The sequence below is a fragment of the Diabrotica virgifera genome, chromosome 2 (assembly GCF_917563875.1).
Source record: "Diabrotica virgifera virgifera chromosome 2, PGI_DIABVI_V3a".
In the NCBI taxonomy this organism is placed as follows: Eukaryota; Metazoa; Arthropoda; class Insecta; order Coleoptera; family Chrysomelidae; genus Diabrotica; species Diabrotica virgifera.
This window is the reverse complement of record NC_065444.1, coordinates 112,127,914-112,153,815: the sequence shown is the minus strand read 5'-3', so window position 1 is coordinate 112,153,815 and position 25,902 is coordinate 112,127,914. Positions and strand designations below refer to the sequence as shown.

The window sequence follows — 25,902 nt, the reverse complement described above, 5'->3', positions numbered from 1 at the left end:
TGTTTACTTCAATCTACGTTAGAATATTTAATATAAATTAAATAGAAAATTTATATATTACTCACTTTTCCGGCATCGTGAATTAATCCTGTAAGATGAAACCAATCATCGTCTGGGTAATCTTTCCTGATTCTTTCTGCTGTTTGAAAAGCGTGAACTATATTAGGAATGTCAACATCGGGATCACTTTCGTCTACCAAATCGTTTAATTTTATGAGAGCTTCTTTCATTGAGTATTTCAGGTGATCGAATTTGGTCCATTTCTCAATTTTTTCTAAAAAGAAAAAATAAGATATAAAATTGTTTAATACGTAAAAAGAAAAATATGGTAGTTCGAGGGTAGTTCTAAGGGGTCAAAGTCACATTTTTTATTATTTTTTTTTTGGGAGGCTCATGATCGAGATAGTGCAACAAAATTTGGGAATAAGTAGGTCATGGCATACCTAAGTAAAACCTCCAGGGGAGGAACGCTGAGTGGGGGACAAAGGGTGGCGGGCAGGGGCCCGTCTTTTTTTGTCCCTCACGCAGCGTTCCCCCCTGGAGATTTTGCTTAGTTACGTCATGATCTACTTATTCCCAAATTTTGGTGCACTATCTCGATCACGAACGTCACAAAAATCCCCCACTAACCAGCCACTAACTGCAATAGTGTTTAAATACAAGCAATATTTTAGCCACATGGCTGGGCCATACGGCGATATTTTCATTAGATGGCGGCAATGTTGCAAGCAACATACCGCATATAATATGTTTTCGGCAACATACTGCTTCAAAAACTAGCCCGTCTAAATGCACCTTTAGCAAGTGCTAGCAATGAATACACATACAGTCGGAAAAATGAAAGAATAGGGCTTTTCATTCACAGTCATTTGTTTCGAGCTTCTGTCATAGGTAGTATAATCCGTGTATATTAATATTATACACGGATTATACAACATATGACAGAAGCTCGAAACAAATGACAATTGATGAAAAGCCCTATACGCTCTGAGCTTCGCTGGTGTCGCTCCTAGCGGATTACTAATTCAACTTTCACCGGTAATTTTTAAATTTATTATTTAATTGTTATCGCTTAATATTTACAACGCAAAAAAGTAATTAAATTGTAATCGATTTTTTAAGATTTTGCTAATGATTTTGACGTTCTATAGGGCTTTTCATTCACAGTCATTTGTTTCGAGCTTCTGTCATGTGTCACATAATATTAATATATCTACGTCATACGTTATTGGTATATAACAATGATACAAACCAAAGATGTATGGCGTAGATATATTAATATTATGTGACACATGACAGAAGCTCGAAACAAATGACAATCGATGAAAAGCCCTACTGATAAAATATGAATTTCTTACTTCGGATAGTTTCACAATTATCGTGTAGATGGCGCTAAGATTAATAGATTAATTTATAATTACATATTACGGAACATTAAAAAAACTTAAATTCAGTATTTAAAACGTAAGTATATTTAAGGTAAAAATATATACCACAACTTTGACCAACTAATATTTTTTATAATTAAGGGTTTTAATTTTAATTTTAAATTAATCACTTTGACATTTATGTAAAATTTCCGGTAAACGTTTACAGACTTGTCACTACTGGCGCTCGCGAATTTGTAAATATCCCCTCTACGTACGAGCTCACAGCGTATAGGGCTTTTCATCGATTGTCATTTGTTTCGAGCTTCTGTCATATGTTGTATAATCTGTGCATAATATTAATATACACGGATTATATGACATACGACAGAAGCTCGAAACAAATGACTGTGAATGAAAAGCCCATGAACGATCCATAGAGGTATATATTAACATAGAGGGAGCCTACCTTCCGCGCTTCCTGACGACAAGATCTCATGGACTGGTTTGCTGCATCTCTTTCTAACACATTGTATCGAAAATCTATGATGACATTCAGTGTGAATATAGGCACGGAAGAGGAGGATAACTTTAGCAGCTTTACTATGCGTAAGAGTGAAACAACACTAATCCAAATAAAAAAGATGGTGTCGTCACTTCGCTCTGAATGACACTCTCTCTATGCTAATATGTAACTCTATGGAACGATCACATCAATCACTTATTTTGTATTTGCTGTCTTTTTCTATAAATAACAAATGTTTGTTATAGAAAAAGACAGCAATTACAAAATAAGTGATTGATGTGATCGTTCATGGGTATAGGGCTTTTCATCGATTGTCATTTGTTTCGAGCTTCTGTCATGTGTCACATAATATTAATATATCTACGTCATACGTCTTTGGTTTGTATTATTGTAGATACCAATAACGTATGTCGTAGATATATTAATATTATGTGACACATGACAGAAGCTCGAAACAAATGACTGTGAATGAAAAGCCCTATAGGGCTTTTCATTCACAATCATTTGTTTCGAGCTTCGAGATTCTGTCATATGTCGTACAATCCATGTATATTAATATTATACACAGATTATACAACATATGACAGAAGCTCGAAACAAATGACAATCGATGAAAAGCCCTATTCTTTCATTTTGCCGACTGTACCTATATAGTGTGTCGTGTGTCCAATTACGTCGGCACCATATGGGAAACTTTTTAATTTTTAGTTTAATAAAAAAAGGTACTTATTTTTTATAAAAAGTTTTGTATGCTCTAAAACCTGAAATAAAAAAAATATTATTTTCGAGTCAAATACGAGATTTGTCAAAAAATAAGAACATAAAATATCTGATCATTTAATTCCAGGTTTTAAATTATTCAGAATTTTTTACTTATAAAGAAAAACTTTTTTTCATAAAATTAAAAATAAGCAGGTTTTCCATAGTGTCCGCAGTTGTCTGCACTATATGGAAAAATTTTTTATTTTTGGTATTAAAAGTTATTCCTTATAAACAAATCTGAATGATCTAAAACCTAGAATACAATCATCAGTTATTATTTTTTTCTCAGTCATATAATTTTTTTTATAAAACAAAATAAAAAAGTTTCCCATTATGGTGCCGACTTATAAAATTGGATAATAATATATTCGTTGATAAGATGTCTCGACCGTCAATGGACATTTAAGACACTTGAATTAATCGAAGTATATTAAAATGATTAATGAACAGATCCATAAATTCGATTATAATAATAATATTAAAATAAACTACAAATAACACACACTACAAATAACATAATAAATTATATTATGATTTATTTTACCCATGCAAACTGTTTATATGCTTTATTTTCAAACCGAAAGTCACTGCGGCTCAATGGTCTAGGGGTATGATTCTCGCTTTGGGTGCGAGAGGTCCCGGGTTCAAATCCCGGTTGAGCCCACTTTTTGATTCTTTTTTGACATTTTAAATTGTATATTTTGCTATATTTTTTAATAGTTTGCCAAAAGTTTTCACAAAAACAACTTCTTAATGTAAAAATTTATAAATTTTGTGAAAAATATGAAATGCCAAATAAAAATAAAACGCCCTAATAGCCCGGGAGGTAGTGTCAAATTTAACCGGAGCATTTTAGCATGGCTGTTTTCTTTTTATTTAGTTAGGTGTTCCAAAGCTTATTAACAAATGATGTGTCAGCTGGCCCAAAACCGGGGATTTTAGCCCAGAAACGGTAAAATGTGAAACTTGATGGAAAAACGCTACAACTTATATGTCAAATATTTATAAAATCAATGGGAAAAATCCAATAGTTGGCTGTATACCATAGTTTAAAAAACTCATACAGAAGTAAAAACTTCAACTTGTATTCTGGTATAAAATCGTTTATTAAAAAACTATCTAAAAAATCATCCAAATGGATTGCAAAACGTTTTCGTTCTAATTCAGAACATCTTCAGTGCATTCTGCTGGGTAGTTTGAAACTAGCACACTATTCAAAGTGGTAACCCCATAATATATGGTTTAAATATGTTATTTTAACAAAACATGGTGACTACAAGTCGATGTTATTAGATATAATAGAACAAATGCTCAAAGGGCAACAGGGTTCCCTGCTCGAAAATGCTAGGTACAGTATTTCTCATGATCATCTTTCAGTGCGTCACAGTTTTTCGATTTCTTTCTAACGCATTAAATTGTATGTGACAGAAAAAAAGGCACGTCGGTGATTACATTTCGTCGGTGACATTTTTATAACATTTATTCTAGTTATTCTAGTTGTCGATAGATGGCGCCATAATAAAAAATATTTTTTTTAATTAGATAATAATATTACAAATATAATCTGTATAATTTATAAGACTATACAAATCAAAGAAAATACCATTTTATAAATGCAAGAAACACATTTGATTGGTTTTTATTCCAAATTGAAAATAAAATGTGACAACTGTCAGATTTAACCAAAATGTCATGTTAGAATAAATGTCATAAATGTGTATTATCCAGAGACATGTAAAGAAAATAGACTTGGCTAGGAATATGCCACTCAATGCATCGGGGTGTAACGTCGATATCAAGTACGATGGTTTAGCTATCTTTGTCTGTCGTGCGAGTGTGAGCGTATCTACCAAGAGGTGGGAGTAACGGAACGATAGTGACCAAGCGGTCTAACTGTGTATAATTTTACATGCATCTGATCTGGGACGGAACTGACGTCACATACTGTTTACATTTTCTGACGTGAAGTTGGCGTTGACAGGTGTTTTTGTGGTTAATACATAATAAATATTTTATTTGGTGACATATTTTAATGTAAAACACATTGTAAAACAGGTAACATTATTTATTTAGCAAGTATTAAGTCAATAATTTAATGCATTCCTGTTGGCAAATCAAGAAATTATTCCGGAAACCAGGAGTCGGCCATTGTTATGTCAAGTTATCAGCTACTTTTTATCAGCTACTTTGGACGCCAGAATTTTGCTCATAGGTTCTATCCTGGGTATTTTTATATTAATGATAGTGACACACAGGCGGCAGCCATCATATGCTAGAGAGAGAAAGCTAAGCGCCGGTAGAGGGAGATAGATAGACCACCGACCCGAACTGCTTCGCGTTACGCTATTTTTCCGAGTTGGCCAAATCTATGTGTATAAGATCTTTGGTATTATCACGGACTTACCCTTTTTACTATCATTTGTTACGCACTGAAAAATGATCATGAAAAGGACAATACTAGCATTTTCGAGCTAGGTTCGTACCTAGCATTTTCGAGCAGGGAACCATGCTGCCCTTTGAGCATTAATTTGTTCTATTATATCTAATAAAATCGACTTGTAGTCATAGGTCTGGATCCCGCGTATGAAAAAAAGTTGATTAATAGCAAGCTGAAAATTTGTTAATAGCTTAAGGGTGTCTAGTCGGATAAACTTTGATATATGGGAACACTGGAACAGGGGCAGTTTTAATTGTGGAACAAGTTAAAAATTTGGAACGGTCACACCACGAAAACGGCACATTTATTTTGTCCGACAGAACAGACTTAAACTCTCCGAACAGAGATTAAACTCTCATGCAAAAATCAGACTGCTATTTATCACCTGTCATAATTCCTGCCATTTGACATATTCTACATGTTCCACTCATTAAAACGCCCATTTGGTCATAAATAGCAGTCTGATACATACACTTAGTGCAGTCATTGAAGCGTAAAATAGGTTTTTACCTCCGAAATTTTTTACTATGAACCGATTTACATGAGATTTTGGAATTAGGCTTATCTTACCCTTAACTTCAAAAGTGATATTGACCCGAACTCCGTTTTTTATTTTTAACGGGTGAAAAGAACCCTTTAATGGAAAAATTGACAATGAGCCATTTTATCGCCAGAAAACGTGTTTAATAATAAAGAGTGACATTTTGAAGTGTTTTCTCACACAATAACCTCATATTAAACTCATTTTCATCCCCTTGAAAACCGTACAACCCTTGCAAACAACCCCTAAATTGAAAAAATTTACAAGAAATTAATTTAGTATGACATAAAAAGATTTAAATATAGAGTAATAATGATATTTTACGTTCTCTATCTTAATTATCATATTATTAACCCCCTTTCAACCCTTAAAAACAAACCCCTAAATAGAAAAAATTTACAAAAAATTAATTTGGTTTGACAAGAAGACTTAAATATAGAGTAAATATTATTTTACGTTCTCTATCTTAATTATTTAATTGTTAACCCCTTTCAACCATTAAAATAAACCCCTCGATTAAAAATTGTATAAAAATTTCTTTTGATAAACTAAATAGGATTTAAATATCGTTCCACGTTCTCGAAAAAGCTATGCTGGAAAATCATATGCTCAAGTTCTTTAACCCTTAAAACTACCCCTAAATTAAAACATTGAATATGTATGATTTAGTTTTTGAGCCATAACTACTTCAATTTTAAAGCTATCACAACTTATAAAAACCATTTTGAAGGTAATTAAAGGAGCTACAACTTTTTTCTGTATAATATGTAGTGAAAAACCTTTTATTTTGAAAAGGTGAAGGGTAAAGAGCTCGAGAGAGACTGTGGTTGCGCTACCGCGCGCTATTTAATCAATAATATCTTCGTCAATTTTTGTGTGAGAGGAAAAACAAATAAACCAAAATTTTTGTCAAAAAAACCTATTTTTTTTATTATTACACTTTTTTACTGATCTCTCATTATTTTTGAGATATTATGAAAAGAAGGTAGTTTTTTTAAATTCGAAATTTTTTCTTAAATCGTGATTTTTTGAAAAAATATGTGTTCCAAAGCAGCGAAACTGCTAGAATCCATCAAACTCTTTATACTAAAGTTGATTCTAGACGGAATACCATTAATTTTAATTTTGGTGGAAATGGCACTTATGAAATCCATTGATTTAAAAAAAAACCATTAGATGTTCCTCTTTTTTTCATTACAGCTCACTCATTTTACGTACAAAAGACTTTTAACAGTGCTCATTTTAAAGCTTATTTTAAGCACTATAAAATCCTTTCTCATTAGTATGCATAAAACTTATTCGCTCTCCGCTAGATGGCATTGAATACATCGATTAAATTTTACACAAAATAAAAAACGGCTTTGATCTTCAATATCTCGCTTAATATTGCAGTTAGAACACTCCTTAAAAAACCAATTTGTTCATTTTTTTACCTGCTGCAATTTTATTTATTATAATATTATCGTTTAAATGCATATTTTTGGAGATATTTTCGAGTTCTAATCGATTTTTCATTTTTATTTTAATGGCAGTCATTGATGGAAAACGCATAAATAAGATTTTGCAAACGGAACCAAACGTTTGAGAGCTTCACTCGCCAATTCGGAGTAGTCTTGCATCCTTCTGATCCAAACCTGATCTTGGCATTGGAAAAAAAAGTAGGTATAGATTTAACATTCCATCACTTGGTATCACTTGATATATTAGTAGAAAGAGATATGGTTTCTAGTTTCTTAGCATCTTCTTCACCTATTATTATTTCCACCATCTCAACAGCTGCAGGAAGAATAAAATCTTCATCAATTGTATGTGGCTTGCTGGTTTTTGCAATGCAATATGCAACTCTATAGCTTGCTAGTAATGCTTCTTCATTTGTTCCGGTTGGCGGTTGATGATGAAAAAATCAGTTATTCATTAGAGACTTAGCTTTACTTCAAATAATTCTACAGGCTTGACTTTTTGTCTGGGTGTTTACGATTTAAATACCGAAGTAGTTTTGAGGGCCTCATCTTTTCCTTCGACAAAAAATCTCTGCAAATAAGGCACATTATCCAAAGATTATATTATAGGCCTGGATCCAGCGTACCAAAAAAACTTTATTAATAGCAAGCTGAAAATTTGTTAATATCTTAACGGTATCTAGTCGGATAAATTTTGATGTACGGGAACACTGGAACAGGGGAAGCAGGACCGTAAGTACGATGTTGGGGGCCCCGGGGCAAACGTAATCTGGGCCCCCCTTAGAAGCTTACCCCCCAGCGGAAGGGGGGCGGGGCCCGGAAAAATATTTGATACTCAACCCCTTGAAATCGCATTTTAATGCATTCCATGACTGAAGTTTCTTGTACCTACCTATTGCTATTTTAGTTTATAAATATAGTATATGTATATAGAATGGGCGATTAAATACTTTCCTGAGATATCCATTCCTAGACTTGTTGTATCCTGGACATCCTTATATCTTTACGAAAGGTCTCGGGGACCCCAGCTTAGCCCCGTCCCCCTCTTCCAATGGTATTTAGGTTTTATTACGACGAAATAACTAATTTCCTAAGTAAGAATTTAACTTTTTATGTTAAGGTCTCGGGGGCCCAGCTTAGCTCAGGCCTCAGGGGCCCCTGTTCTGTTCCAATTGCATTTTAGTTGAAAAGACTAATCTCCACAGTGAAAAATTAAAACTTTATGTTGAGGTCTAGATTGCCACTGTAATATCTTTTTAAAAATTGTGTCATTTGAAAATATTTCGTTGCGATCGGCTTTTAAAATACATATTATTATTTTCCTTGTTAAAATCTATGCACGGACAAACAAACGGGAGCTCCTACGATTCCCCCGTTAGCCGGGGGCCCCGGGGCATTGCCCCGGTTGCCCTAATGGTAGTTACGGCCCTGAAGGCAAGTTTTAATTGTGGAACAGTTTACAGGTTTCGAACGTCAGTTCAGAACGAAAAGGTTATGTATTTTGTTGAACAGAACATTTTTTCATATATTATATAAAGTTTGCTATTGAATAAACTTAAAAACAACCTGCTAGTTTTCACAATTTTAAACTTGTCAGGATGACTCGTTCCACAATTAAAATCACGTTCCACAATAAAAACTTCACCTGTTTCAGTGTTCCCATACATCAAAGTTTGTCCGACTAGACACCGTTAAACTATTAACAAATTTTCAGCTTGCTATTAATAAACATTTTTTTGGTACGCGGTATGCAGGCCTATGCTCCCGGGGAAAGTGGAAGAATTAAATTAAAGGCAATTAAATTAAACTAGGAGGTTCACTTTTGATGTCACGAATCAAAACACTTTTTAATCAATGTCTGCATAACGAAAACGTTCCAAACAAATAAAAAATTCGGATATAATTCTCCTTCATAAAAAAGTAGATAAATTAAAACTAGAACCTGAAAACTTCTTTAATATTTTAATATTTGCGGAGTAAAATCATCCTTCTCTGTTTAATATTACACATATTGTGATTGCTATTCATTAATATTAATTTGAAAATTACCTTTAACAAAGTCAACTGTTTGATTAGTGTGCATCAGCTCGTATGTTTTCCTGACACGTTCTTTAATAGGATCATTTTCGTCGATGGAGTAGTCTCTGAACTGACCAACAGGTTTTTTGGCGAATTTTGGCTCGGGCCTGAGTAATTCAGAGGGATCGATGATGTTTACGGGTCCAGTTTCGTTCTATAAACAAACAGTTCAAATTAGTAGGTAAATTCGTTGTTTGTGTCGCCTTCGAAGATAAACATTTATGTTTTGACAAACAATGCTTTTTTGCTGTGTTAGTTAAACGTACCTATTTTAATTTTAAATTATAAATTTTATTATTGTCGCTTTTATACGTTTTAACCAATACTCGAAGATTTGCACAATAGGGAACTTGCATAAAATTTTAAATTCGAAAAAATGTTATAAATCACAACAGAACATAATTTAAAACATGTATCAAAGATAAAAAAGTTTTGTTTGTCTTTCGTTTGGCCCCTAAAGGCGATTAAAAATTCAAATTATACCAGCCAGCCCAAAACGCGTCGTGACGTCATCCGGTTATATAATATAATAATAATAATAATAATAACGAATCTCCTTTTCCAAGGAGATTCGTTAAGTCCACTGTGGTTCTGTCTAGCTATGAACCCACTATCTCAGCTATTGAACTCCACTGACGCAGGTTTTAGTATCAAAAATAACAACAATGTGGTGGCGAAGCTTAATCATCTGTTGTATATGGATGATTTGAAATTAATGGCTTCCACTCGAAACCAACTAGATGAGATGCTAAGAACTGTAGAATCCTTTTCAAATGACATTAGTATGCACTTCGGACTAGACAAGTGCCGTGTTTTAAATATAGTCAGAGGAAAAGTACTACAGCCCGGTGGATTCGATATGCAAAATGGCCAGAATATAGAGGCCATGGGTGAAAACGATATGTATAAATATCTTGGACTAAAGCAAGCGCGGAAAATTGACCATAAGCAAATGAAAACTGAGATAACTGCGGAGTTTATACGAAGAGTAAAACAGCTGCTTCGTTCACACCTTAACAGTAGAAATTTGTTTAAGGCACTAAACACCTACGCATGTTCCGCGGTTAGCTATTCGTTTGGCATTGTTAAGCGGACAAAAACGGACATACAGAATCTTCAGCGAAAAGTAAGAACACACCTCACAAAGGCACAAAAACACCATCCTAAAAGTGCAGTAGAAAGAACAGCATTACCACGGAATCTAGGAGGAAGAGGACTTATGGATATAGGTGAGCAATTAGATAAACAAATTGCTAATTTAAGAAATTATTTTCAGTTGCAAGCTGAGACATCTACTCTACATCGCGCTATTTGCACAGTAGATGACACAACACCGATCAAACTGAGGGAACCAGAAATGCCCATAAACCACTATGTTCCCTGAAACGGAGGGTTCACTACTGGCCATTCAGGATCAGGTTATACCAACCAGAAATTACCTGAAATATATCATCAAAGACCCTCAGGTGCAAAACGACAGATGCCGATATGGATGTCAAGCCCAAGAAACCATCCAACATATTACAGGGGGCTGCCAGGCATTTGCTGCAACTGAATACAAGGAACGACATGACGTAGTGGGAAAAATCCTTCATCAGGAGATAGCTATCAATACGTCCCTGAGAGTATGCTTGAGGGTGGCAACTACAAGCTATACTGGGACCGCACTGTGCTTACAGACCAAACAGTGGCACATAATAGACCAGATCTCGTACTGGTTAATAAATTAACAAAACAAACAACACTATTTGATGTGGCGATACCTAACAACAATAATCTACGTAGTAAATTTACTGAAAAGATCGCCAAGTACAGAGATCTGGAAATTCAAATACGAAGGCAACGGAGAATGCAAAGTACCCAGACGATACCGATTATCATGTCTACTACTGGAGTCATTCCGAAGACCCTCCTCGAAAGCATAAAAAAGCTGGGTCTGAATGAACATCTTTATAAGACCATGCAAAAAGCTGTACTACTCGCGACGGCCAGAAGTGTACGAGAATTTTTGGGAGATACACCTGCATTCTAAGTCACCTAAGGCTCGATAAAACGGAAAGAGTCCCACCAGAGCTCAATCCTTTTGATACCGTAGGTATCTGGGATGAGTCAATTTTCCCCTTAGAGGGAGTGTGAGCCGTATGGCTAAATCTGGATAATAATATAAAAGACTACTCGGAAAGATCGAATTACTACGTAGGGATATTGGTATAGTCACAGAGTTCATACGAGGAGTAACAAGTAGAAAAGTCATCAGGAGAGCTGAAGAAATAATGCTGAGTACTGCAAGACACTCAAGATATGATCCAGAAAACAACACAGCCCATCAGTGTCTAGATACATTAAAACAAACACTCTCCGTTTATTCAGGACGACTAAGGAGGTACAAAGTTAGCAACAACCGCAAAAGTGACAATGCCCTTTTTGAAAGTTCTGAGAAGGCGTTCTATCAAAAACTCAATTCCACTGTAGAACGTGTTGATAAGGCTTACCCAAGCCAAGAAGAAATTCATGAGTTTTGGGGAAATCAACTTTCCACACCAGCTGCTCTTAACAACAACGCTGGATGGATAGAGGGTACGACACAGAACTGCCAACACTATATTACTACCCTCTACGAACACTTCACTACTGAAGAAGTCTCAAATATCATCAAAGAGTGTTCATGAATGCTTATCAACACTAATTAATCATTTAATTTCTAATCCGCAGGATATACCATTATTCCTAACTCAGGGAACCACTTATTTAATACCTCCTCCTCCTTCTACGGCACTACAGCCCAAATTGAGCCTTGGCCTCCTTTATTTTTTGCCTCCACCCTTGCCTGTCTGTGGCTGCTCTTCTCCATACACGGACTCCTAAAAGGGCTTGTGCGTCGCTGTTTACTGTGTCTTCCCACCGCTTTCGTGGCTTCCCAACCGGTCTCTTTCCTTGCATTCTAGCATTCAGTGCTCGTTTTGGTAGCCTATCCTCTCCCATTCTTATCACATGTCCGGCCCATTGCAATCTTTGTAATCTAATGAAGTCTGACAGGGGCGTTTCCTTATAAAGTTGATAAAGCTCGTTGTTGTATCGACTTCTGAAGATTCCGTTTTCCCTCACAGGTCCTAGTATTCTCCTAAGTACTTTCCTTTCGAATGTGTCGAGTTTGTTTTTGGATGTTTCTTTCAGCACCCAGACTTCACTGTCATAGCATGTTATTGGTACTTATTTAATACCGAAGGATCAAAATAACACCCAAGATCCAGCCAAATACCGCCCAATTACTTCTTTCTTCCAACTTTGTATAAATTGGTCACATCCTGTGTAGCCCGGCGTATCTACCAACACTGTGCTCTAAACAATATCATAGAGCCTCAACAGAAGGGATGCGCTACGGGTTCCATGGGTTGCAAAGAACAATTCATCATCGACTCAGTCATTTCAAACCAGGCATATTCCAAAAAGAGGAATCATTTTACTGCCTTCATTGATTACAAGAAGGCCTTTGATTCGGTGCCGCATGAATGGCTTATAGATATATTGAAAATATATAAAGTCGATGATAATATAGTGACCTTTTTAGAGCATATAATGACAGAGTGGAAACTAGAATTCACCTTCAAATACCTGGTGAAAATAACATCGAAACTGAAAATATCGCAATCAGCCGGGGCCTGTTTCAAGTAGATTCGTTGAGTCCTCTGTGGTTTGTCTAGCTATGAACCTACTATCTCAGCTGTTGAACTCCACAGACGCAGGTTTTAGCATCAAAAATAACAACAATGTGGTGGCGAAGCTTAATCATTTATTGTACATGGATGATTTGAAATTAATGAAAGATCAGAAGAAGTTGGAAAGATCATTCATCAAGAGATAGCTATCAAACTGGGACTTCTCCAAACGGACCATCTCCCATATTATCAATACGTTTGAGAGTATGCTTGAGGATGGCAACTACAAGCTATACTGGGACCGCACTGTGCTCACAGACCAAACAGTGGCACATAATAGACCAGATCTGGTACTAGTTATTAAATTAAAAAGACAAACAACACTAATTGATGTGGCGATACCTACAACAATAATCTACGTAGTAAATTTACTGAAAAGATCGCCAAGTACAGAGATCTGGAAATTTAAATACGGAGACAATGGAGAATGCAAAGTACCCAGACAATACCGATTATTATGTCTACTACTGGAGTCATTCCGAAGACCCTCCTCGAAAGCATCAAAAAGCTGGGTCTGAATGAACATCTTTATAAGACCATGCAGAAAGCTGTACTACTCGCGACGGCCAGAAGTGTACGAAAATTTTTGGGAGATACACCTGCATACCAAGTCACCTAGGGCTCGATAACACGGAAAGAGTCCCACCAGAGCTCAATCCTTTTGATACCGTAGGTATCTGGGATGAGTCAATTTTCCCCTTAGAGGGAGTGTGAGCCGTATGGCTAAATCTGGATAGTAACAATGGAGTTTATTTGTAGCAAATAAATTGTACATGATAAAATAAACTCTGCTTACTGAAGTTGTACATACAACTTGTGCGTGAGGGTTAAATTTTGCTTATAAAACACAATATGTTTACATTCTCCACCAACAAAAGGCGCGTTCCAAGTGACATGAAAACCGTCCTTCGTACTGCCCTCGTCCGTCATGCGCATTATAAAAAATGCGTTCCAAGCGAACATGAACGATGATTCGTATCGTACACCGTGTTGTTCCATGCGATCAATGTACCGTTTCGAAATCGGTAACTGAACGGTCCTTTTGATACATGCTTTCCAGCAGAAACCACCAGAAACTATTTGTACTGACTTGCGCAGTTAGGATTGTTTTCATTTTTACTGGTCACTGCTATGAGATCAGCTGATGATTCAATAATAGAATAATCCACGCTATTAGTACCTGTGAATCTTGATTTCCGTTTAAATAATTATTATTTCTTTTTTTTGAAATTAATCTTAAAAATATGGATAATTTATTATTTTTTTTTTCATAGAAGACAGCGATTTGTCAGATATCGATTCTGAGGAAGATTTTGAAGTTGAAGTGATGTTTAATAAACATGTTAGAAATGATAATTTCTAACCGCCTACCAAACTTCTAGTGGTACTCATACTGAAAATGGCTCAGGCGCAACTCGAACTTGAAATGGTACACAAATACGTTCCAAGAAGGCTACGTACCGGTAATCGGTTCGGGATCGAAAGAAAACCGTTCAAGGACGATTATGCGCATTAAAACTGTCCAATAGATTTCGTGACGGTTCAAGGGATCGTACAAATGTGTCGTCTTGGAACGAACCTAAAGTAAATAAAATTGTATATAATTTTAAATTAGACATTATAAACGTCAGTAGAAAATACAGTTATGTGACATTACAAGTGTTTTTGATCGTTTGAACTATTCATAGAAAATTTGTACTTTTACAAAATGGTTTTATTTTCCATAGTAAACCTTCTTTCCTTTACTTCAATAACTATATCTAACTCCAATCTCAACAAACTGGTATATCTTATTACAATGACATACGATAAATGTCATTAGAATATAAATATTTTTCCTTTATTCCGCGAAGACGAGCTGGCCAAATACCCAAGTAGATGGAGGCCAGTAAACTAAAGAAGAAGAATATTCCTAAATATAACCATAAACGGAACCATATAGTTAAACTATGTGACGTCGCGGGTCGTTTGAACTATTTTAAAATACAGAAGACTTTAAATTTGTACTTTTAAGTTATTATGAGTTTTTGAAGTGTGAAATTTTGGAAATCTTATTTTTATACAAAACTGAACATTATTATGTAATAAAAAAATGTGCCCTATTAAATCAACGCTGTACTTAAACTGCCGTCAAACGGTCTTGCACTATAATGCCGTTAACAGCTATGACGTCATTCGTATGATGCGTTTGACGGCATTTTCTTAGGCTGCCGTCCGCTTTCACTTGCAGTTCAGCATATATACCTACCTACACGTGGTGAGTGGTGAGTTAATGCACGAGTTGATGATTCTCTTATCTTATTTTATTATAGTGCCCGTCTCAGTATATAGTTACAATCACCCGTGTTGAGCTGGCCCCCCCCCACTTGCAAAAATTAAAAAACAAATAGCCCTGATTTATGAGCTCTCATATTCCGCAAACTAAAAATTTTGAGCTCGTTCCACTGAGCAGGAATTTAATACCCTAGTGGGGGCGGCTGAGTCAGCCCCCCACTACTTAAAAATAGGAATATTGAATCGGTTTTTGCGGCAGAATTACGAGCTATTTATGAGCTCTTGAAATTATACAGTTTCGATTTTTGAGCTCATCCCCTTCACCCCCAAACAACCCTTTAATTGATTTAACTTAAGAGAAAGATGCTGAGAAAACTTAAAATATATCGTATTGCGGATATAATTCATATAGCTTATATACTCTAAGAATAAATTATTAAATCAAGAGCATTTCGATTATTGAGCTACAACCCCTTCGCAAGAAAACCACCCTATCTTCCCGGCTTAAGAGAAAGTTTTACTTAAAATGCATTAAACTAATTATTTGGCGACTACATATCATTTAATAATTTATAAGCTTCCAAATTACGCGCATTTAGATCAGTAGATTGCAATTTATTTTGTATAGTGCAGTCACTGAAGGTAAAAATCAACGATTACCTTCAATTTCGGTGAACCTTCATCGATTTTCACGAAAATTGGTCAGTAGTTAGAGGATACGTCAAGAAATAAAGGTGACATGGTACCACCTTGCGCCTTTACCCTGAGGGTGGATACCGCCCCTTCTCGGGGGTGAAAATTATTTTATAAAAAATAAATGCACAAATCAATAAAAGAACAAATTAAAAGCAAAATTTATTATATAAAGTTAATAAAATAAGTCCAATACTTTTTAAGTTATTAAAGATCAAAGATTTTAATTATTTGTGAAAAAAATGCATGTTTTAAAAAGGTTTTTTGTAAATCACTGAAAAACTTTAAGTTTTTACAAAAAAGTTAATAGTAGTTTAATTCGTATAGCTTATATTCTAAGAATAAACTCTTAAATCACGCGTCTTTCGATTATAGAGCTACAACCCCTTCGCAAGAAAACGACCCCATATTCCCGGCTTAAGAGAGAGTTGTTCTTAAAATAATTTAAATTAATTATTTGGCGACTACATATCGTTTAATAATTTATGAGCTTGCAAAATATACGCATCTCAATTATTGAATTGCCATTTTCTTTCTATAGTGCAGTTACTGAAGGTAAAAATCAACTAGTACCTTCGATTTCGGTAAATCTCCATTTATTTTCACGAATTGACAATAACAACTTGGGGTTTTAGCCTGGGGTATATGTCACCCCTTCTCGGGAGTGAAAATTACTTTATTAAAAATAACCCCACAAATCGAGAGAGGGACAAATTGTAAGCAAAATTTGTTATATAATGTGATTAAAATAAATCAATACTTTTTGAGTTATTAAAGATCAAATATTTTAATTTTTGGAAAGAAAATGCATGCTTTAGAGCGATATTTCATAAATGACTCAAAAACTCTAAGTTTTTACAAAAAAGTTTTCATCACTAAAATTGAAGCTAATAAAAAATATAATAAATTGCTTACTTGAAAAACGCTTTAATGTTAATTTAAAGTAAGTTATTGGTAATTAAATGTATATTTTTTTTCCGCGACTGTTAAAATCTAAGGGTTCAAGCTTAAATAACGGGAAAGAGATGCATTTTATAACACTTAGGTACTAAATACTTGTCAAAGTACTTAGAAATACCTATGAAAAATAAGATGCAGAAAAAGTTGATAGTATCAAAATCCGCTCACCAATTTTCGTGAAAATGAATGGAGATTTACCGAAATCGAAGGTACTAGTTGATTTTTACCTTCAGTGACTGCACTATAGAAAGAAAATGGCAATTCAATAATTGAGATGCTTATATTTTGCAAGCTCATAAATTATTAAACGATATGTAGTCGCCAAATAATTAATTTAAATTATTTTAAGAACAACTCTCTCTTAAGCCGGGAATATGGGGTCGTTTTCTTGCGAAGGGGTTGTAGCTCTATAATCGAAGGACGCGTGATTTAAGAGTTTATTCTTAGAATATAAGCTATACGAATTAAACTACTATTAACTTTTTTGTAAAAACTTAAAGTTTTTCAGTGATTTACAAAAAACCTTTTCAAAACATGCATTTTTTTCACAAATAATTAAAATCTTTGATCTTTAATAACTTAAAAAGTATTGACTTATTTTATTAACTTTATATAATAAATTTTGCTTTTAATTTGTTCTTTTATTGATTTGTGCATTTATTTTTTATAAAATAATTTTCACCCCCGAGAAGGGACGGTATACACCCTCAGGGTAAAGGCGCAAGTTGGTACCATGTCACCTTTGTTTCTTGACGTATCCTCTAACCACTGACCAATTTTCGTGAAAATCGATGAAGGTTCACCGAAATTGAAGGTAATCGTTTAATTTTACCTTCAGTGACTGCACTATACAAAATAAATTGCAATTTACTGATCTAAATGCGCGTAATTTGGAAGCTTATAAATTATTAAATGATATGTAGTAGCCAAATAATTAGTTTAACGCATTTTAAATACAACTTTCTCTTAAGCCGGGAAGATAGGGTGGTTTTCTGGCGAAGGGGTTGTAGCTCAATAATCGAAATGCTCTTGATTTAATAGTTTATTCTTAGAGTATATAAGCTATAGGAATTATATTCGCAATACGATATATTTTAAGTTTTCTCAGCATCTTTCTCTTAAGTTAAATCAATTAAAGGGTTGTTTGGGGGTGAAGGGGATGAGCTCAAAAATCGAAGCTATATAATTTCAAGAGCTCATAAATAGCTCGTAATTCTGCCGTAAAAACCGATTCAATATTCCTATTTTTAAGTACACTAGGGTATTAAATTCCTTCTCAGTGGAACGAGCTCAAAATTTTTAGTTTGCGGAATATGAGAGCTCATAAATAGCTCATAAATCAGGGCTATTTGTTTTTTAATTTTTGCAAGTGGGGGGGGGGCAGCTCAACACGGGTGTTACAATCGTTATATTTGTAACTAATTGTTAATTATTGTGGGAATAATAAGTTTGAATTTGGAAAACTTGAATGACTTAGGTAGGGGAGAGTTGGACAAAACGGGATACCACTCTTGTTTATTTTTACTACGGAAAATATGTTACATAAAAAGTCACATAAAAATATGTTGTTCTTTTCTGTTGGTATGACAACACGATTCATAACGCTATTTAAAAAATTAATAAGCCAACAAATAAATAGGTGGATAAAACGGAACATAAAAAACTGTACCCCATTTTATACAACTTATAAGTGTCCCGTTTTGTCCAACCCAGACATTTTTCAAAACAAAAATGGCTGCTGCCTAAATGTGAAAGTGAAATTAGATAGACAACATATAAGTATATTCGTTAAGGAGTGCTTAATTAAATGTAATAGTCACCGGAATTATCTTTTTCTATACTTAGGCAGTATAATGTAGAAAACGGCGCACTTAAAAGTAGATACAAAGTACCAAAACAATAGAGTCAAATAAACTTTGACTCTAAACACAACAACTTTTCATCAAATAGTGGCATCGAGGTAAAACCAACTGAGAATGTTAAAATGACGACTGATAACAAGTTTCCATCGTTGTCCGATTAATAGCAGCACTAGTTGTGTCGCTAGGCTAGGTATCCCGTTTTATCCGACTATCTCGTTTTATCCAACTCTCCCCTAAGGGTCATTATTCGTTTTCTAAATATTGGTACTTTTAGTTAGGTTAAGTATTGGTATGTCAATGATCTTAAAAGTTGGCGATACATTTTCCTCATTTGCCGATGCAAAAAAGGCATCCCGGAACTTGGAGAAAGTACATTTACCACGTTTTGGAAACGAGATGCACGTACTATTGCAAGGAGTAAAAGTAAGAGGCCGATAGAAAGCTCTTTATTCTATTATCAAGTTGTTTATGCTTGTAATCATGGTGGAAGGAAGTTCAAGAGCGGTGGGAAAAAATTTGGCAGTCTTGGACATTCAAAGAAGATTGGGGCCAGTACATGTACGATTCAAGGCATCGTCAGATGGAAATGCGTTAGAAATAACGTCAATTCAAACTCAGCACAATCACTGACAGCAATAGTACCATCAAAAAAAAAAAAAAGAAAAGGAACCCCAAAACATTTCCAAATAAATCCAGGGTTCCATTCCAAAGAAAGGATTAAATTTCTAGAATTAATGTTTTTTCTTAGTTTAAAACAGATTTTACAATAAATAAAGACTAATTTAATTATGTATTTATCATTACTCATAATTAAAATACGTGTTAATACTTCACTTTGTTTTCTTTTTCATTTATAAGAAAATTTTCTAATATTAATAAATTCTTTATCAGAAATAATTGATACTAAGATTGCCAGCCTCCAAGCGAACGGCAGCCGAAGAAAATGCCGTAAAACGCATCATAAGACTGACGTCATATTTTACTATTGCAATGCAAACATAATATCAAATTCATCTTCAAACCAACGAATACGATACAAGAAGGTTTAAGACAGCGAAAGGATTCAAGAGAACCGTTATTTACTGTATTCACTTATCAACGAAATTCTCGTTTGACTGAACACAAGAGGAACCAGGAACCATTGTCTTGGTAATCAAATCATAAAGAAAATCTGCATCTAAACAGGATTGGTACTCAAACATAAAAACTCGTACCAGACAAATCGAATATTTAATTGCGGATTCGGAAAAACTAAAGATACCGCGAGGCCCCTGATGTCTCAATATAGCACAGATACTTGAGGAATATTATCTGTGGTTGAGAAGAATGATACGAAAAATCATCTCTATGCTCCTTCTGAGATCGACTTTGACATTGTATGTCGCAGTTGAAAAAACTTCTATATTTTCCCACTAAATTGCTGAGTTCTTCCAGCAACTAAATTCCTGATAAATATTTAGGCATCCTGGAGAAAACTTCACCTTGTTATCTTATTTAAATAAATAGCTGTCTTAAGGCTTGCACACGTAGAGAAGTAAATATTTTTTGGTGGTTTCCCGATCATATTTCTCTATTACTCTTCGGGAAAGACAGAAAAGCAATAATAATTGGACCTGATCCTGATCAAATTATTGTTGAGTTACTCAGATTGTTAGATGAAGAAGGAATTACGATACTCCAAATGTTTTTAACCAGATCTATAAAACAGGAAAAATTCTCTGTCCAATGGCTTGTATCTACCTTTATCCCTTTGCCAAAAAAGAACAACGCAACAAAGTGTAAAGACCACCGACTGATAAGTTTGATGAGCCATTCCTTAAAATTATTTCTCAAAGTTCTTCACTACAGAATCTCCACAAAATGCGATAAGATTATTGGTTGTTCACAATTTGGATTTAGAAAAAGCCTGGGTACGAGGGAAGCACTAGTTGCAACCCAGGTGCTAGCCCAGAACTGCTACGAATAAAGGAAATATGTAATGATGTGATTTATAGATTATGAAAAATCGTTCGATAGAGTACAACATAATAATCTCATACATATCTAAAACAACTCGACATAGATCAAAAAGACATTCGTTGCATTGAAGCTCTTTACTGGAATCAAACAGCTGAATCAAGGCAGATAAGGAAACAACGCAAGCTCAAAAAAATTCTTAGAGGTTTTAAGATATGGATGCATTCTCTCCTTACGATAATGTTCAATTTATATTCAGAAAGTATCTTCCAGGAAGTTTTTGAGAAATGCGAAAGCGGCATCAAAATAAATGGTACCTGGGTCAATAATATACGATATCCCGCTGATTCTGACTTAATAGCGGGCAATATAGAAGACTTCCAAAACCTTCTTAATAAAATTAGAGAACATATTATCAAGAACATGGTACTTAGCATCAGTGCTGGCGCTAGGGTATAAGGTACCAGCCTGCAAAATTAGCACAAGCGCCCCCCACCCCACACACATACACACAGATACTCGTACAACCCCAGCTTCGAGAACATTATGTGTGTTCAAATGAAACAGTGAGACCCACATGTCCGAAGATCAAACCGGTCACACTGCGTAACCTGACCCCGTATCTATCTGACCCCCCAAGCTGTACCACCACCCCTCCCCATCGCAGTACATAACGAATAAGGGTAAAAACATGCCGGAGATACATATCGAAACAAACCTTCATTTTCTTATGAGATCGCACATACCAAGGATGTGTCATCCGTTCACCCTCGCGACCTTGCATCGCGGTTTACAGCGATGTCGATGCCAAAACAGGATACGGAAAGTATCTTCGGTATGTTCTGTTCTGTTCGGTATGTATTTACCCTTACTGTATCCGGTTTTGGCATCGACATCGCTGTAAACCGCGATGCAAGGTCGCTAGGGTGAACGGGTGACACATCCTTGGTATGTGCGATCTCATAAGAAAATGAAGGTTTGTTTTGATATCGATGCAGCGACCGTGATCGCGACCTACACCGCGCTCATCCATGTATCTTCGGCATGTTTTTACCCTTAGAAGGCTATGTACTGAACGTTACCTTGGATGCACTGCTGGGCAATGGAACACATCCTCTGTATTACTTTATGTGGTTAAACCACCTGATTTTAGGGGTAGCTAGAAGAGCTTTTCTCCCTATTGATGACTTGATTTTGGACTTGTGCCCTAAAAATATGTGTTCCGAGCAGCGAGGCACGAGGCACCGACTTAAGTCGGTGTCCCGCTATCCCCAAATGTCCCCGGTAAATAAAGTTCGGTTACAGTTTTATTGGATCCCTCATCTGACAAAACACCTTCACTTTAACTTTTGTAAGAAATTGGCTAAGAGAACTAAGATTGTTTTCTTGTCATTTCTTCTTTTTCAGCTTTTATTTTTCGATTTGTGCCCCAGATAATTTTTTTTATCCATTTTTATTTAACTAAATAAAAATAATAACTTAACCGTAAATTAATAATAGTACTGAGTAGTACTTAACAAATATAATTTTATATTAATTGAATGCTAGATTCTTTAACTGCAGAGTACAACTGACAAACTATTCTGTATTATAATCACATGAAATAATACTAAATTTAAGGAGCTCTAAACTAAATTTTATGTAAAATGTTTATTTTAAATATTATGTTTTTATGGGATTAATACTTAACTTGATACCTATTAATAACATAATACTTAAATAATTAGACAGGCGCAGGCGGCAAGAAAACAGTATCACAATCTTGTTTATTTTACTAGAAATAATTCATTTCCTCTCATAACTGCTGATACAAAACTAACAACTTGCAAGAAATTTGAAGAACATAAACAAAGCATTCTCATTAAGAGCAAAGTTGTTTGGTTAAAATATTTATGATATCTTTGACCAATAAATTACATTACTATTCTTTTTCTCATGATCATCTTTCAGTGCGTCACAGTTTTTCGATTTCTTTCTAAAGCATTAAATTGTATGTGACAGAAAAAAAGGCACGTCGGTGATTACTTCTAGTTCTGTGATTATTCTAGTTGTCGATAGATGGCGCCATAATTAAAAAAAATAATTTTTTTTTTAATTAGATAATAATATTACAAATATAATCTGTATAATTTATAAGACTATACAAATCAAAGAAAATACCATTTTATAAATGCAAGAAACAGATTTGATTTGTTTTTATTCTAAATTGAAAATAAAATGTAACAACTGTCAGATTTAACTAAAATTTCATGTTAGAATAAGGGCCGGTTGTTCGAACGCTAATCAAAAATGATCATTATCAAATATTTAATTACTGCCACCAACTGTCAACTTTATTTGGGTTACTGAAAACATAATTATGGATTACAATTATAAAATTAGTTATTCAATTATGTTAATAATTGTTATGTTAATTGATTAACTAATCTCATAATTATAATCAATTATGTTTTCAGCAACCCAATCAAAGTTGACATTGACAGTTGGTGACAGTAATTAAATATTTGATAGTGATCATTGTTGATTAGCGTTCGAACAACCGGCCCTAAATGTCATAAATGTGTATTATCACGGACTTACCCTTTTTCCTATCATTTGTGACGTACTGAAAAATGATCATGAAAAGGACAATACATGGTAAGAATTATTCTATGCCACATTGCATATTTTTGTATATTATGTGATATGCAAAACTAACAAACACAGATTAGGATATTATGACGAATTTAAATCACATTTAAAAAATGAATTTTTCTATTTTAGTATTTTACATAACACCAGCAGAAAAAAAGCTCATTTTGCAATGCATCCCTTGCAGGCCCGTTATCGCCGGCCCTGCTTAGCATCAGCATAAAAATGACGAAGTTCCTTATAATCAGCCGTCAATTATGTCAACATCAAGATGCAAGACTAGCATATTAACAATCAAGATGTAAATCGCGTAATAAAATTGAAGTACCTGGGAACCTGGCTATGTTAAGACTGGATGTAGGATATGGATATTAAATGCCGGATAGAAAGTGACAGAAGCGCATTCATAAAATTCAGAAACGTCTTTACGAGCTGACTTTGATCTGAACCTAAGAGTAAGATTCACGAAATGCTATATATGGTCGGTGCTCCTGTATGGCATGGACGGATGGACTTAAAAAATAAACAAAATGAATAAACTAGAGGCATTTAAGATGTGGATTTATCGACGAATCCTTAAGGTTCCCTGGACCGCACGAATAACAAATGAAGAAATCCTGAGAAGAATTGAAACAGAACGACAACTTCTATGCATAATTAAACAGAGAAAAACGGCATACCTGGGGCACGTAACTAGAAATGAAAGATACCAATTTCTGCAAACCTTAATCGAAGGAAAGATCGAAGAAAGAGGAGAAGTGGACAGGAAGAAAATGTCATGGCTCCGTAATGTCAAACAATGGACAGAATTAAGAAACATAGGAGACCTTATACACACTGCAAGGGATAGAGAAAAATGGTCAAACGTGATCGCAAACATCAATTAGTGGATTGCATAAGAAGAAGAAGAAGATAAAAAGCATTGGAAATGAGCATGACATGTAAGTAATAACAAATAGTGGAATATCAACTAAGATACTGTTAACAGGGGTGTTAAAGAAAAGAAAAGAAAGATATCAGCAAGATAATACTAAATCCAGAAAGATAGAATTTCTAAGAGAAGGTGATTCTTCGCAGATGATATAAAACTATTAACAATAAGTAAGAAAGAGCTAAAAAAATTAATGATCAATATAATAAAAGAAGCAAACGTTTTTGGTCTTCTCATAAATAAGGAAAAGACAAAATACATGATAATGGGAGAAACAGATAAAGAAAAAGAAGACAATTTCACATTGGACATAGAAGGAGAAAATTCATGCGCGTTTAAAAGAGTTTCAGAATTTACTTACCTGGGTGTAAAAGTAGATGAAAAGGGACATGGGGAAGGAGAAATAAAAGCAAGAATAGTAAAAGCAAACAAAAAATATGGAGCATTGCGTCCATTAATGAAATCCAAAGATGTCTCAAGAAAAACAAAAATAAGAATCTACAAAACAGTTATCAGACCTACAGCTACATATGCATGTGAAACATGGGTGCTTAAAAAATCAGAAATATACCTTTTAGAAAGATGGGAGAGGAAAATACAACGAGCAATATATGGAGGCGTGAAAATAGACGGTCAATGGAAAAGAAGAAATAATAAGGAACTTGAAGAACTATATAATGAACCAAAAATAACGACGGCAATCAAAGCACAGAGAATCCGATACTTAGGACACATCGAAAGAATGGGAAAGGCGACAATGCCAAAAATGGTTCTATTACGTAAGCCAATAGGTACAAAAAAGAAGAATAGGAAGACCAAGAAGGAGATGGAAGGACAGAAAAAGCTTTGGACAGAAAACAATGGAAGGAAGTGGTGAAGAAATGTATGGAAATACTATAAGGAATGCTAAGTGTAGTATTAAGTGTTTTATATAAACAAATGTAATATTGTATATATTATAGTAGTATAGAATATAGCATTATATATAAATATAATATGTAATAGTAATTGTAAGGAAAAATTAAATTAAATCTTTCAGCCCTAGGCCTTCACGGCCAGTTGAGCTTAATAAATAAATAAGAGAAGGTGAGGATGCATTTGAGCACGCTGTTAAGTAACTGAAGATATATCAGGAGATACAATCATACAATCTATTTTATATAAAAAAATTATAATATTTTTAGAAAAATTACAGGTGTTTTTATAGATCAGAAAGACACAGTTTATTTACTTACAAGAACTCTCATTTTCAACACTAAAAATCTGTGCACTAACGAAACTGCAACCAAACTAAAGTAAACTGTAAGAATGTTCAATAATACTTAAATACTTTCAGATATATTAAAACAATTAATAGTTAGCACAATTCAAAATCGCTTCGCAGAATGATTTTTATTCATAAAAACAGTAGCTGTTCGTCGATATCGCGTTAATAAAGAAAATGAAATTCAAAATTTTTACAATATGTATTTTGAATTATATTATTATTACAATCAGTAGTATATTATCTTACTAAATAAATAAAACAAATATATTTTTGATAAGTTTTCGGTGACGTTGTAAATGTAATAAATCAACTCATCGTCTACAGAACAAAAAGGATTTAAAAAATAAAAAAAAATATGAAAAAAAGGATCGGTGCTCATGTATGGGTGTGAGACGTGGACTCTGACCAAAGCAATTGAAAGAAAACTTAGATGTTTCGAG

General features: G+C 34.4%; 1 protein-coding gene and 1 non-coding gene across 2 annotated transcripts in view; one reads left to right on the top strand and one right to left on the bottom strand.

Annotated features, from left to right (window-relative positions):
* Positions 1 to 25,694, bottom strand: part of LOC126880188 (inositol oxygenase) — a 57,083-nt gene extending 31,389 nt beyond the window's left edge. The window contains exons 1-3 of the mRNA XM_050643970.1: positions 25,431 to 25,694; positions 9,143 to 9,326; positions 66 to 274 (exon numbers count right to left, since the gene is read on the bottom strand). Coding sequence (XP_050499927.1) covers positions 66 to 274; positions 9,143 to 9,326; positions 25,431 to 25,442 — 405 coding nt within the window. The 5' untranslated portion in view covers positions 25,443 to 25,694. The remainder of the gene's footprint in view (positions 1 to 65; positions 275 to 9,142; positions 9,327 to 25,430) is intronic.
* Trnap-ugg (transfer RNA proline (anticodon UGG)) lies at positions 3,247 to 3,318 on the top strand. Its single transcript has one exon. It is a non-coding gene; the product is annotated as a tRNA-Pro (tRNA).
* Positions 25,695 to 25,902: the final 208 nt, after the last annotated feature.